The 15,479-nt window shown below is 38.3% G+C and overlaps 1 protein-coding gene across 8 annotated transcripts in view; it reads left to right on the top strand.

Annotated features, from left to right (window-relative positions):
* Positions 1–15,479, top strand: part of CHD9 (chromodomain helicase DNA binding protein 9) — an 88,736-nt gene that overhangs the window by 15,459 nt on the left and 57,798 nt on the right. For 6 of the 8 annotated variants that reach the window (XM_084812921.1, XM_084812918.1, XM_084812922.1 and 3 more), the window contains exons 2-4: positions 379–451; positions 2,137–2,228; positions 7,071–8,664. In XM_084812921.1, coding sequence (XP_084669047.1) covers positions 7,234–8,664 — 1,431 coding nt within the window. In that variant the 5' untranslated portion in view covers positions 379–451; positions 2,137–2,228; positions 7,071–7,233. Of the gene's footprint in view, positions 1–378; positions 452–2,136; positions 2,229–4,118; positions 4,306–7,070; positions 8,665–9,661; positions 9,744–15,479 lie in introns of those variants that run through there. The other 2 variants (XM_084812917.1, XM_084812925.1) reach the window with 2 other exon arrangements.

The following is a 15,479-nucleotide window of genomic DNA, read 5'->3' as shown; positions in this document are numbered from 1 at the left end:
ACTTCCTTTTATCAGTCCTTAATCTCCCACCATAGCTTATAAGTGGCCAATAACATGAAGATTTCTAGATAAATGTGGATTATAGTATAAACAGCAGTGAAAATTGTGCTGGTTTTATTTTCATTGAGCTTGATTCATTTGAGATTATGCAAGTGTGTTTTATATTATACATAGATACAAAATTATCTGGCTAACATGTTGTGTACTTTGCCTACATTATACTCATTTTAGGTGTAACTAAAAAAAAAAATCAACAAAGATACCAGCACCTTTTAGCTTGTTTTGTGTCTGAAACTAGTTATATGATGGCGTTGTCCTAACCTGAATAATATTTCTTTTCTTTTTCTACTCCCACTTCTGCTGACAATATTGCTACAGGGAAGTGTTTCTGATAGACAGTAATGTGACAAGAGTGCACCTCACATAAAGCAACCAGTTGTTGCACCAAATGGTAAGTTTTCTGTTAAGGTGATTGTTCTGAAGCTATAATATGTTTATCTGCTATCTTAGAATAATTGACATAAGGTGTCTAAGGTGTAATCCTATGTATGTTTAGGCAGAAAAAATGCCTACAACTTCCAGCATGCCCCAACCAGCATGGCTGGCTGGAGCATGCTGGGAGTTGTAGGACCTTTTTTCTGTCTAAACATGCATAGGATTGTTCCCTTAATTACGGAGAAGACTTATGATGTTGCAGATGATCCATATTTTATCTCTGGTAATGTCAAATAATGGCTGTCATGTCTTTATTGCAATATGATGGGGGGGGGGGTCAACTGCCTGCTCTTCAGTTTCCTCCAAGCAATTGGCCAAATAGTGTCTCATAAAAACAGCTTTGTAGGAATTGGGCAGATTTTTTAACTGTTCACCTTTGACAAAACATAAAGATACTTTATACCGAATATACACCTTGTATGCACATAAATTTTATTTGTGAACCTTGCAGCTGAAAATGACTGGTTTTACTTGATGACTGAAAGAGCCCCTGGGATACATCCTGAGATATTCCCCTGTAACTTCTGAAAATAATCTGAGGGAGACAGAAACAGAAAGTCTGGATAATTTAACTAGTTCCCACTGTGCAGGGCCTTGCTGCACAGGGTTAGGCCAGTTTCCTAAATATATGTATTAAAAGCGGTGGTCATCAAATCTGGGGCTTAAAAGGAAGGGTAGATCTAGAGAAGTGTGAGTGTTGTTCTGCTGTCATAGTGGGGCTTTGAACTTTTCTCCTCCCTGCTGTAGCCATCTGCAACCCCTGATAATCTTCAGGGGGGTTGGACTCGATGGCCTTGTAGGCCCTTTCCTACCCTACTATTCTGTGGTTCTCTTGAGGGTTGGAGGAACCCTTTGGAACAGCATGGGGGGATGGACTGGGGAGTGGAAGCTGCAGAATTGTGGGGTGGACACCATGCCTGAGCACAAGGCACTTTTGGATGCAACCCAGTGTGTTCAGAACTGTGATATGAAAAGCTATGCTGGAAGAGTAACTGCTCAGAGAGAACTTTTCAGCATTAACTATAGTGTAGCATTATGTTGTACTGGGGTATTGTACTATGCTATGAGGTAGCATAATGTTATAATTAACATAGTTACTTTTAATCAGAATGTGCAAACCAGCTTCAAATCCTGGTTTTAAAGCTCTCAAGTGAGCAAGTGCACAAGCCCAATGGGCATTCTAAATCTCATAATCTTTCCTGATTTTGTTTTGTTTTGTTTTAAAATGAGCCATGGTGCTCAAGTATAGATTTTTCAAGAAGCAATACTTGCCTTGTTTAATTAAGATTTGCTTTTGGTATTTTTTAGAGTGATTTAAGATTTACAGTGACAGCACATGTGCTCTGAATGAGACTGAAATATAGCTGTTCCACCAGTGCCATATGATAAAACATGATGATATCTACTAGTACAAATATTTTGGATCAGAGTGTCAGTTCGCTGACAGTTACACTTTATACTTGCAGAAATGTGCAATATCTAGTTTGGGTATCCGAATTTTGTACTTTTAGACTGACATATTTCATGTAGCCTTCCTGAGCAAATGTATGGCATTTGAAAGCAATTAAAGGCAAAATTGTACAGTAAGCAATTATTCTGAGAATTGGTGGTTTGTCTCCAATACTGTAATTTGTCTTTCAGATCCCTAAAGCTAATGAACTATCTATCCGGGACCAGCTATTTCCCAGGGTTATGTAAAACATTTGCAACAGAAATGTGCTATGTATTGATGGGTAAGGATGCTTTTTTTGCTTGGTTGTGTCTATTCATCAAATGAAGTATCATCAAATTCTAATTTATCTGACCACTAACCATTTTATACAACTTTTGTTGTATAGTTTTATTGTGGATCTGCCATATAACTTTGTTGTCTAAATTTGGATGGATTCAGATTACCAATTTTTCTACTACGTGATTGACTTATGAACATTACATATAAGATTCCATGGGAATGAGGTAATTTGTGTTCCTGACCCCTTCACTTTTCTTCAGGGGAGTCATGCTTTTTGCTTTGCTAGATTAGGAGTTGATTTTGTATCTGATCCCTTCATGGAGCTTAGTTCATCTAGGATTCCTGCAAGGACTGAACTAAACAACTTGTGGACAACATCTCTTTTACACTACTTTCTTAAATACCGTGGTCAGGATTTTAAGAGCCCAGTGTGCATGCTCAGGCAGTTTTTTACACAGATACACACTTCCCAGATTTTTCCTTCTGAATTCAGCTCTTCACACTACATCAGAGGCTATTCCAAGGGGTCCCCCAAGTGTCCAGCAAAAGGTCACAAGGGCTGCAGTGGGAAGGAGTGGCCCCTTAACTGAGCCTCCAGAAATTCCACCTGAAGCTCACTGGAGTGTTAGTTGAAGAAAATGCCATTGATTTCAATAAATCTTCAATTTAAACTGCTTTGTGTTACTATTTACTTGGAAATAATTTACATTTAAAATCCCAGGAAAGATGTCCAGGATTATAGCGTGTACTTTTTTTAATAGGATGAAATGTTAAGCAACTTGAAATTCTGGGGAAGAGTATTGGAGTAGATGGCATTGATATTTTTTTTAGTATGTTGGATTTTGTGGATTAGTTTGTTGGACATGATTTAATCTTTTGAGTGAAGTGTCCAGTCTGGACCTCTTGTATAAATACTTGTGATTTGGGGACTTTAATGTTCATAGTGAGCTCCTGTTATCATTGCTCTATATTGCTAGGAACACTTTTGTTCTTTCACATTTCTGCAAACAGGAGTTGTATTACTTTCAGGTAACAATAAGTCTGTATTGATATTAGGATTTTGACAGAACTGTTTGAAATTTGCAACCATAGTTGTAGCACCTTTCAAGGGGATGAAGCCTGCCAAATTTCAGTCATATAGATGCAGGGGTGTTTGTGCAAGAGCAACCTTTTCAGTTTGGGGGTTTTCAAAAAGGGATTTGCTCTCCCACCCCCCACCCCGAGTGTTATGGGGCAATCTCTGTGAAAATGACAAATATCATAGGGATACCCTAGGGAAGAAAAGATTCAGAAGCATAGGTTATAGGTTTTTATGCTAGATGCCTTTAAAGTTGGGAGTAGGGGTGCTAAAAAGAGATTGGCTTTCCTCCACTGTGGTTTCTGGGCAAATTGTATACTCAGGTACCCCTGAGTAAGAAAGCTGCAAAATTTCTAATGGTCTGGTGTAGGATTTAGGGAGGTATGATTGAATGAAAAGTTGTTTTAGGGTTTTGTTTCTTTTTTTGTTTTATACTCAGTTGACAGAACCAAAGTCATAGAAATGTTTAAGTGCTTCATCCTTAATGGAGTAGATGAATGGATGGCACTTTTTGAGAAAATATATGGAAGTGTACACTGGCTGCAGACACTGTATAGTGCAAGGAGAACCTTCAAAGTTTGGGCTGTTTTTTATATGAATAACCTTCCCACTTCTGTAGGCAATTTGCTGCGTTTTTTCTGTGACTGTGTTTTACACACACACACATACACACACACACACACACACACACACAGAGTAGTGCATTATGAAACCTTAAATCCACTTGCTTGTAAAGCCCGCAGAGCATCCATACATCTATATTCTTTCAGGCACAAAGGGAGGATGTATCCTTCTCTCTTTTTTTTTCACCAGAGGCCTAGCTCATCACTGGATTTTACCTTAAGCAGTGGAAGAGGAGGCAACAGAGGGGGTAAGAAAGCTCTTCCCCCATCCCAGCTATGCTCCTGCACAGAATGCAAGGAACAAGAGCTGCCTGTGATATGTTCCTTCTACAGCCTTCGCCAAAGCATTGTGTTTGAAAGTGAAAAGGAGAGCTCTGGTAAGGTGTTCTGGTTGGAAGCTAGAGCTGTCCATCACAGAATTATGCCCACCCATCCCCAGTGTTTTCCTTGTTTGGAGAGCTTGGGGGAAAACGTATCAATTGTTGAAGACAACTGGGTGCTTCCAGACAGAGAGCTCCTGGTGCTAACATTCAAAAGGCAGTTATTCCTACTTTTTCCCCCCTTAACATATGGGGGGGCAGGGTGGGGATAAGAAAAAAGACAGAAGAAGGGGTGGGGAAACATGGAAGGACAATAAATGGAAGACGTCATTTTGATCTCCCATAAAATGCTTTGAATGAGGGAGTGCAATTGCACAGTAAAAGCATTGTCTAGAAGAACCTGCTGTCTGTGTCTCTGCATCCCTCCAAATTGCTCACAAAGGCCCAGATCCATTTTGAAGTGATTTGAAGGATCTTTGCTTTGGAATAATCTCTGATCTGCTTGAATCAGTTTGGGATTCAGCCAAATCCAAAGCACACCCCTAACTGATACGCATGAGGTATAGTAGGCAGCTTGCTATGTGTTAAGGGATGCTTCCATTGGAACAATTTCCAGAGAGGTAGTCATGTTAGTTTGTTGCAGCAAAACCAGCAGTCTTGTGGCACCTTAAGGACTAGCAAATTTATTGTGGCCTAATCTTTCATGGATTAGAGTCCACATCATTGGATAAAGTGTTGCCCAGCTGACAGGTAGAGAGAAAAAAATTCAAACAGTGACCTCAGATGGAAATTAAATGCCTATGTTGATAGTTTAAATATATGCAAAATAAGCAAGGTAACAATTTACAAAGGCAATTGCTTCTGTTGGCTTGATGTTTCTAGATTGACTTGGACTTTTGGATCAGATATACATTATTTTCTCTTTCTTATATATGATTAACTGAAATGTCCTAAAGAACAGTACTGAAGTCAAGGGACATTACATTATTGAGAGCTATAGAATGGACATATTGACATAGTTTCTGGTGGACATAGCTGGGGAGCTGCCACTGATAGTTAAATTAACTGATGTGGTTAGCTTTGTCTTCTACAATAGAAATCCTATTGCAAAAATGTTAGATAACCTGTAGAACGTATTGTGTGTCTCCTTGACATGAAAATTCTTCCTGAAGAATGTTGAATGATATTTTAAGTGTGTCTATACATACTTGGAATGTGAGTGGATGAACATAATAAGATTTCAAGTTTTTTGTATAAATCTGCTTGAAATTTCAGCAACTTGGTAGGGATTACACCACAATTAAAAAGTCTACTCATATTTAGAGAAAAACAAAGTTGTAACTTTGACAAGTGAAACCACAGCATTGTAAAAAGCAAATACTGATCCACATTATCTTGTAATTTCAATTCATTACAAATAAATTCCAGTTTTCCAGGCATTGGTTATAGTATCTCTGACAAAATTATCCATCTATGTGTCTTGGAATAGGCCAAGAAAATAACAAATTTCTGAAAGGCTTGTGTTTTATAACAGGAGCCTTTTGAGATAGAACTGATGTTGGGTTATAATACAACATGTGCTCAGCTCATGTGATAGGGCAGGTTACAAATCTAAATAAAACCATAAAGTATACTAAGGAAAAATCAAGATAGACATTGTTTTTCATTAATTCAACTTACATTGCTTACATTTTTATTTAACCCCTATGTAAAGGCTACTAAATTGCTGCAATTTACAACCCATTTATTTTAGAATGGTCCTGTTCAAATTAATGGAAGTGTTCCAGAGAGATTTTGTTGCAGATTGCAGTTTAAAAAAAAAAAAAATTCTACTAGAAGTCCTTTATATGATATGTACTATGGCGTGGCATGCAGATTTCACAGAAAACACTGTCAACTTGTCTGGCCCCATAAAACCAAGGTGAATAAAAATGATATTTTCAAAAACTGTTCTTTTTAATTGTCATATATATATTACATCTCCCTTTAAAATACCTAAATATAATACAAACATATAAAAATCTACACTTGCAACCTCTTAAAACTGAATCCATCTTCCTGTCAAACACATTGAGTCTAAGCCTGCTTCTTTGTCTAAAAGAATCAACCGGGCAAAACATTGAAGTCAAGTATTACAAATATGACACGGTCATTAACTGAATGTATTATTATGCAGACTATGAATATTTATGCTTTCAACCACAGAGTAGAGACGCTTATTTTCCATGTCATGGAGCAACTACCAGCCCTTGCTTCTGGAAAGTTCTGGGCACTGAGTATTCAAATAGGTGATCTTGCTTAGTGTCCTTACATGTGAATATTTATAGCCAAATAGAAATGCTTAATTTGGCAACTGCTCCCTAAACAGATATAAATTCTGTAATGCAGAAGGCATGTGGGCTGCATAACCAAAGATTTTGGATTATATTCCTGAATAGCTAAGCAAGTGTGCGTGTGTATCAGTCTATATCTATTTATTTATTTGTGCGTGTGCACACACACACGCACACACACACATATAAACACACATATGTGTATATGTGTGTGAGTGTATATATACACACATATAAATATGTATTGATTATTATAGCAACCAATTAATATGCATGCTTGTTCAGATAATATATGATTTAGAAAGTTGGAAACTTGGTTTAAATCACCATGATTAAAATCAATCCATCCTGTAACAACTTTTCAGTATTTAACGGTCACATGATAGGAGATAAAAATGGGGTATGGGTGATGATGGGGGTGATTAAAAACATATTCCATACATTAAAACTTAAAGTAACTGCTTAATTGCTTTTTCCCTTCTTGCCTAGGATATTTTAAACACTTCAAGACATTATTTCTTCAAAAGTGCTAGTGGATGTCAGCATGGCTTAGATAAGGTGTTAACCACTGCAAATTATCAGTTGCTGTGTGCTGCCTAGAGGCTAGCTGACTCCATTTGGAGTACTGTCAAAGTAGCACAGACATATCAAGATGACAGATCCTATGATGGACTTTTTCGATGAGGCCAACCTCTTTAGTGATACCTTAGAAGGTTTGTCAGATGATACCTTTGTGCAAACTGGACCTGTTTCACTCGTTGACGAACTGAACTTGGGTGCAGAGTTTGAGCCTTTACACATCGACACATTAAACCATGTGCAGGAAACACAAACTCAACAAAAGATGAATGAATTTGAACAACTAAATCAGTATGATTCACTGAAACTTCAAGTAAATCAATCCTTCAGCAGTCCAGGTGAAAATGTTTTATCACCGCACTCTGAGTTTAATTGCTCTCCCATTCATCCCCAAAGCCAAACCAATGGGATGTTTCCTGATGTGGCAGATGGAAGCCCAATGTGGGGACACCAAACTTCTAGCAGTGTTTCTAATCAGAATGGGTCCCCTTTTCACCATGGACGTTCACAGTCTATGCAGCAAAATAAAAGCTTTGTAGCACACCACGATTTTGCCTTATTTCAGGCCAGCGAACAGCACCTTCCGTGTGCCTCATTGCAGTCACAGCAAAACAGAAATGGCATTATTACAGGAGAAGACACTTGCAATCAGTCGGAAAACTTCATGGAGGTTAATACATCTGTTCCACGTAGAGCCAGTGTTCCCCATCCATCTCAAGCTACTAATCTGTCAAACTCACAACAGTCTATATCAGTTCAGTCATTTTCTCAAACCACAAGTGACTCGCCCCACTTTTGTGGGAATCAAGAAGGAAACTTTGATGGACATTCTCCTACTATAACACCGTGCTCTGTTGTTAATACACAGTTTTCTCCTCCTTTTTCCTACTCTAGTAACCACATCTCTCCTACCAGTCTTCTGCAATCTTCTACAGCTCTTTCAGTTAGTCAGCAAACTCATTCTCTGTCTGATTTTCCTGGGAATGATGCCTTTGTGCCACGAAGAGGGACCAAACAAGAAAATACGGATAACATCCTTAATTCAAGTACATCTTTGAGTTCAAATAATTTCCATGTATTGCATTCAGCACATCCTCAGGGCAACTTCAGTAGTTCAAAACTATCTGCAGTGAACATTAATTTTTCTACTCCTGCTGGCTCTGGTCCTCAGTTGAGCCATTTCAGTGATCCTACAGAAGGCAATGGTTTTTCGTCTTTGGATGAGAACTTGCTTCATCAAGTTGAGTCTCAAGCTGAATCATTTACAGGACTTGATCCTGAAGCTCTCCTTCAAGAAGATCTCCTTCCCCAATTTGATGAATCTGCATTTCAGGACAACTCAAGTAATGAGTTAGAACATCACCTAGAACACCGTGTTGTCCCACAAGTAACACAATCCTCTCAACTTGCCCGGACTCAGTCTCAAAACTGCAATCATCTTTGGTATCCTTCTGGTTCTAATCAACATTTGCAAGAGCGAAAGCGTATAAATGCTCAAGGGCAGGTATGTAATGCTTTTCTGGGAGGATTTTACTATTCTACAAATTTTTTGTTCTTTAGTTTGACCATTAGTCAAAAGTAATTAGTAGGTCAACCAACTTAAGGGCGCCAAACTGTATTTCCTCAGTGAGAAGAACCCCCAGCCTAAAATAAGTGTGTGTGTTTGTGCGTGTGTGTGTGAGAGAGAGAGAGAGAGAGAATATGTAGGATTGTGTAAGAAGAGTTTGGGGGAGTTTGGGTAACTTTTTAGCTATTTGAGATGGAATATGGAATACTAAATAGCATTATAAATCCTAACTCTAAAAATCTCACCATGTCCATTTAAAAAAATACAGCAATCTGCTGTATTCTGCAAAAATTGAGCACACATTTTCAGTTTGATCTGTGTGACTTGGCAGACTGCTGTTTGTATTTGTGCTTTCAGTTCTGCCAACTATTGAGCTTTCTGGTGTAAACTGGAAGAAAAAACAAACATCCCAAAAGTATTGAGAGTTAAGCTTTAGCATGCTGAGCTAAGCTTTAGAATTTCCCTGTTTCATATGTGTTGAAGTTATAAAAACACCTTCAGCATTTTCATACCTTTAGGTATGTCTCTAGCTATACCTTGCTATCATGAAGTCTTTATTTAGAGCTGTCAGTATTTAAAAGTTGAACTAGTTCAGTGTCTTAATCAAAATATGTAAAACAAATGCAGCAAAAGTCAATAATATATACTCTTGATGGAATGCTGGCTTCCTGATTATCCATTTATCTTCATGGCTTTAGCATTTTAATACTTTTTGCTGAAAAGCTAATATTTATTTTCAAAACACTTTGGTATAAATTGTGATGTAATTTATTTCTATTGATTATCAATAGCGATTACTATTTCAGCATAAACTTTCTAAAAAAGGAATCCTTTTTTGCACTTTTGTATGACCAGATAATAGATTTTCTTAGTTTACAGCTTGGATATATTCTTTATATAGAATGTGACTATTTTCTATTGGGCTACTGCATAGAATCCCTTTTCTTGAAATCTGAAGCAGGAAATCTTGATCCTAGGAGGATGTTCATCTTTTTCTGAGACAGCAGGTATAGATGGTAAGCAGTACTCCCAATTGCATAACAGTGGTTAATGGCACAGAAGTTAGATTTGGCAGGGGGACTCTGCTCCTGAGTCATGAAATCTTTAAAGTTACAATGATTAATATGTGTCTAATTTGCAAGATGACTGAATATCTGAACGTCTGCACAGGAAAACTTTTATAAGATCTGAAGTTATCTTGTAAGCATTACTTACCCATGCTGACAACTAAATCTTCTATTTAAATCCTATTAAAGGGGTCGTAGCAGCTTAAGTCCTTAAAAGTTTTTTACTATCCCACCTGCTCATTCACATCTAGGTTGGTTATGCGATAGCCTGAAAGGGATAAAAATTAACTCTCATTTACTTATTTATTTACCTACCTTCAGGATTTATACGCCACCCAATAACACAAGTTCTCTGCATGGCTTACAATAAAATTAAATACTTAAATATAAAAGTATTACCATAAAATCTAATGCAGCATAAAATCTGCAATTGAGGATGAAATAACACAACAAAGCCCACAGCAACACCAGAATAAATTTTAAACCTCCACAAATGTTCAAAAGATATATAAATCACTGAAAGGTTCACCTGGCACTGAAAATGTTACAATGTGGGCTCCAGGTGAGCCTCTTTGGGGGAGAGCATTCCATAAGTGACATCCCACCACTGAAAAAGCCCCTTCTCTCGTAGCCACCAACCTCATTTAGCAGAGAAACCCAGAAAAGGGCCTCAGAATATTATATCTTCCAAAAGCAATTCTTATTTGTCATTTGTGACCAGGTGAATTGTTACTTCGAACTTGCTTCTCACAAAGGTGTGTGTTAGGAATTATACCTGCTAGTGTAGGAAGGAAACAAGAAGTTTCCCCAGTAACCTGGTACAGGGTTGAGCAAGGTTTAGAATGTATATAGATTGTCACTGTATGTGAGACATGCAGAAGTACTGACATTGCTATTGCTTGAAATGCTACTGTCTTGATCAGGATGCGCCCTAGCTGCCTCTTACAGTCTACTCCAATAGCCAACTCAAGACACAGACAAAAGGATTCTTTTCAAGGCTTTAATCCTTTTACAACTTAATGACTCTTTCAGATGCTAATCACCAGCAACTAAGCAAGGAACAGTACTGGGGAAAGATAGCAGAGTAGCCTATGCTCTAGGTTAGGCAGTTGGTCCCCGTTTGAAGGAGAATCACGGGAAGACCCTGAACTTATGGGCTAGGGAGAGATCCTCCCTCTTTCCCTTGGGTCCTTGGGGCGCGACCGTTACTTGCGCGCCAAACGAGCACTATGCCTCCTTTCCGCACCCTCCATCTGTCGTTGCTCCCTGCGTCGGTGTTGAGCGTCCAGCAAGCCCCCCTCCAGCACTCTCTCGCTGCCAGGGTCACTATCTATCCCAGGAATGCTGGCAGGAGGAATCTCTGCCAGCTGCTGTGCCTGTGAGAGATGAGCGAGCTCCTCTCCCACAGATTGCTGTTCCTCCTCAGAATCAGAACTGCTCTGGGGTTCTATCAGCTCAGTTTCCACCCTGACACTTCTAGAGACTAGTTTCCAGCATGTTATAAAAGTCTGATAAACATTAAACAAGATGCATTAGATATGTGGAAGCATCTGTGAATGCTATAAAGTAGCATGCCTATGGAAATGATATCTTATGCAGAAAATCAATGGGAGCTATGATGGTTAATAGGTGTCTCTTTCTGAAATCACAAACAATATTTTAAAATCTACAGATACTGGTACAAGTTTTTAAAAAGCCAACATTTAGGTGGAGCTTGCCAAAAACTAAACAGTTCATTTTTCTTGTTAGCGTCAGTGGGGGAGAGGAAAATAACATTTTCTAAATATGTATGGAAATCGGTGACATTTAGCTTGTCCTCTTTTATAATTCAAAATAATAATTCCATGGCACCATGTATTTTTTTGCCATTTTTAAAAACACTGTTGCTTTACATTTCAGCCTGCATAAATTAAATCCTGCATCCATAATAGTATGACATACTTAAAAGTAAACAGATGCCAATTCCCCCGTTAATGCTCTTTCAAAACACTTCTGGTACATGGACACCTTTCTAAACCGTAGTGTATAGCATAGAAGTCAGCCATTATTACACTGTAAGTATATGACAGAAATGTTGATATGCATTTTTATTAATACAGCCCTTCTAAAGTCCAAAGATAATCTCTAGGGGTTGCTTGTTGTCTCTCCTGTCAATTCTTTGTTAGCAAAAAGCCTCTCTGTCCTGGTTTTGCATGGAATAGCAGCCAGCAGTGAAATATGATCCTAGCTATTACTTGGTGTACTGTACTGTACCTCAGAGGCTGCCTAGCATGCTGCCAAGAAACTAAGTAACAGAAAGCAGAGTTGTTAACAGTAGCTTTCGTGGGATTGGCCCCTTGTGTGCATAGGTAAGACAGAGGACAAACAGGAAGTGGATTTCAGGAAGCTGTTGGGGAGGGGAGAGAAATAGGGTGGAATTCATAGGTCACTGCAGTATATAAGGTGCACGTGGTGAGATCAAAGCCAGACTACACAGAACCGGAAGTTACTAAATACTGCACTCAGATCTTTTACAGAGTTTAACATTTAAAATAATTGAGTTGAAGAATAATATCCTGAAACAGACAGAGGTAGAAGATATTCCAATATCTAGACAGTAGGTTGGTTCCGATGTCCATGGTTTATCATGATGGGAGCAAGTAGCAACGAGCCTTGGGTTTGTATTCCCCCTCTCTGGTGTGGCCGCAAGGTCACAAGATTGGAAATTTTTTCTTCCATTTCTGATTTTTATTTATTTATTTAATTTATTTAAAACATTTCTTGGCTGCCTTTCAGAAGCTCTCCCAAGGTGGCTTACGGAAGTAAAATACATAAAAACAGTTAAAATATTAAAAGTGATAAAAACAAAAATAACAATAAAACCAGCAACAGTGATAACGGTAGTAACAGCAACAATAGCAGTCATATCAAGAGAAGGCCATGATAAAATAATATGTGTTAATGCCTTCTTAAAAGTCTGCAATAATGGAGCATGGCAGACCTTCAATGGCAACTTGTTCCAAAGGTGTGGGGCCACTGCAGAGAAGGCCCTCTCATGTATGATCACCCACCTGATAGCTCTCATGAGTGGGCAAATGAGAAGGGCCTTTGTTTCTGATTTTAAAGCGCAAGCAGGCTGATATGGGTGAAGGCAGTCCTTCAAATAACTTGGTACCAAATCATTTAAGGCTTTAAAGGTCAAAATCAGCACTTTGAATTGGGCTCGGAAACACACCAGTAACCAGTGCAGCTGGTGCAGTATAGGCATTATGTGATCGAATTGCCTTGCCCCCACCAGTACTTGGGTGGCCAAATTCTGCATGAGCTGGAGTTTCTGAATCTTCTTCAAAGACAGCCCACATATAGTGCATTACAGTAGTCCAGCCTGGACTGACTAGTGCATGGATAACTGAGGCAGGATCCGTCCTCTCCAGATAGGGCCGCAGTTGGCGTACCAGCCTAAGCTGGTAAATAGCACTCCTGGACACCGCAGCCACCTGGGCTTCCCCAGTTAGCTCAGAGTCCAGGAGAACTCCCAGACCGCGCACCACAGTTGTGCATTACCTCTGAACCCTGAACTGTGATTTATCTTAATCATAGTTTGTTGAAACAAGTCAGCTTCATAATCCACAGTTTGAAGTTGGCTTCTGTCAAACAAACTATATTTAAGATTAATAGTAACTTGTCAGGTTCAGATGCAATGGCAAGCTGTAGCTATTCTGGGGGAGGGGAGGGTGGTGCCTGTGAACCCAAAGCTTATAGCAGCCCATTCCCATAATGACAAACCATGGCTTTTTTTGACATACCAACCAGCTCACAATCATGTGTGTCCTATTTAACAAAGTTGCACTGATTCTTCACAGTTTTGCCTGTTAACATTGCTGATAAGTGAAACTTTTCTGATGTGTTCAACTTTTTTGGCTTGCGTTGTGTGAAGGTCTAGAATGTATAAATGAATTAATGTTTCCATATAACATTTCTTCCAAAATTAGTTGAAAGAGCTAAAAAAAAGCTAAGACTATGATCCTATGCACACTTACTAGTAAATCCCATTATATTCCATAGAAGTTACTTCTGAGTAAATACAGATATAATTGAACTGCATATGTATGTAAGTATACTGAAAATGTATTGAGCAAGCTGTGAAATGTAGAATTTCTATAGAATGGGGGGTTTAATAAAGATTTGATATTAGAAATATACTTTTTAAATATATAGTTGTGAATGTCAAAAGGTAACTTGTTTTTGACTCTCAAATTTGATGTAAATCGATGTAAATTTCTCTGAGTGATTATGTGATTTGATCAGTTCAAATCATGTTAAATCAGGGGTGTGGAACTCGTGGCCTTCCAGATGTTTTGGCCTACAACTCTTATCACCTCACACCATTGGCTATGCTGGCTAGGTCTGATGGTAGTTGTAGGCCAAAAGATATTGTAGGTCATATGTTGCCCAATCCTATGTTAAGTGAACTGGTGTAAAGGACACTATAAGCTTTACCAAACACATTTTTCTCTCTGAGACCCATTAGTAAAAATGCATTGTGACTTCAATACTTCTATTGGATTTGTGCATTATTTTTTTCTAATAAATACTGCCAAGTGGGTTGAATTTACATATAGGAACCTTTCCTTTCCTTTCCTTGTTTACTTTTAGGCATACCTTTTGTACACTAGACCATGTCCTTTATACTAGACCACTGAGGAAGACTTTTATGTCGAAACGTGTTTTGTTTATTAGGTATTGGCTATCTTTGGTATGGTTAGGCTTTTACAGCACAACAACATTGTATTCTCTCTTATTGTTTTGATGTATATTTTTAAACTACACAGATTAAAAAGAAATTATCATTAGATTTTGCTGTACATATTTATTATCACCGATAAGCCCAACCCAGTTGTTTCATTACTGTTAAGCACACCATGCAGAGAGGAAATCCATCCAGTGTAAGCAAGGGCATGGTTGCCCTGACATAGCTATTCTGGCATGCATGTAGTAGAGCTTTGATGCACATTGGGAGTTCTACATGATTGGAGGCTTTCCTATTCACTCTTGTATATCAGTAATGCTCTGTGTATATAATCCTTGTTTCCGGAGAGCATTCCATAACTATAAAGTGCCTGGGGAAATCCTTGCTAACACGAGGCTATGTGTGGACAGTGAAGCACTGAGTAGCTCTGGATTTGACAGTATTACTATTATGCATCTATATCACGTGTTGGTTTTGTTGTATACCTTCATTGTGTTACTGCTTTAGTTTTAGATCGTGAAAATATTCTGAGTAGTTCATTATAGCAACTATATTATAAATTTATTTTTGGATATTCAATCCACTATGTGAATAGGATCCACTTCCTGTTAACGGGAACGAAGTTAAATGAAAGTAAAGATAAATTGTAAACAGAGATAGAGATTAACTTCATCAATAATTAGTTAACTTGATAAAATAGAAAAATTATTTGGCCTGTGTTTAAGTAAAATATTTTAAACCCACGCTTCTTGAAACTTGGGTGTTTTCCAACAATTAACAATAGAAATAGAAATAAAAATGGTGCATTTAAAAATAATAAAATCACACAGTGAGCCAATTATTCAGTTAAAAGCTTTCATAAACAAAAATAGCTTAGCTTATTTCCTAAAAGCCAGCAGTGCCATCCCACCCTCCCAGGGTGGGAGCAACCACCCTGTTGCTCCCAGCTGATGGAC

This window comes from Heloderma suspectum, chromosome 8 (assembly GCF_057233095.1).
Source record: "Heloderma suspectum isolate Gila_16-S chromosome 8, 16-S_ref, whole genome shotgun sequence".
In the NCBI taxonomy this organism is placed as follows: Eukaryota; Metazoa; Chordata; class Lepidosauria; order Squamata; family Helodermatidae; genus Heloderma; species Heloderma suspectum.
This window is presented reverse-complemented; position numbering and strand designations above follow the sequence as displayed.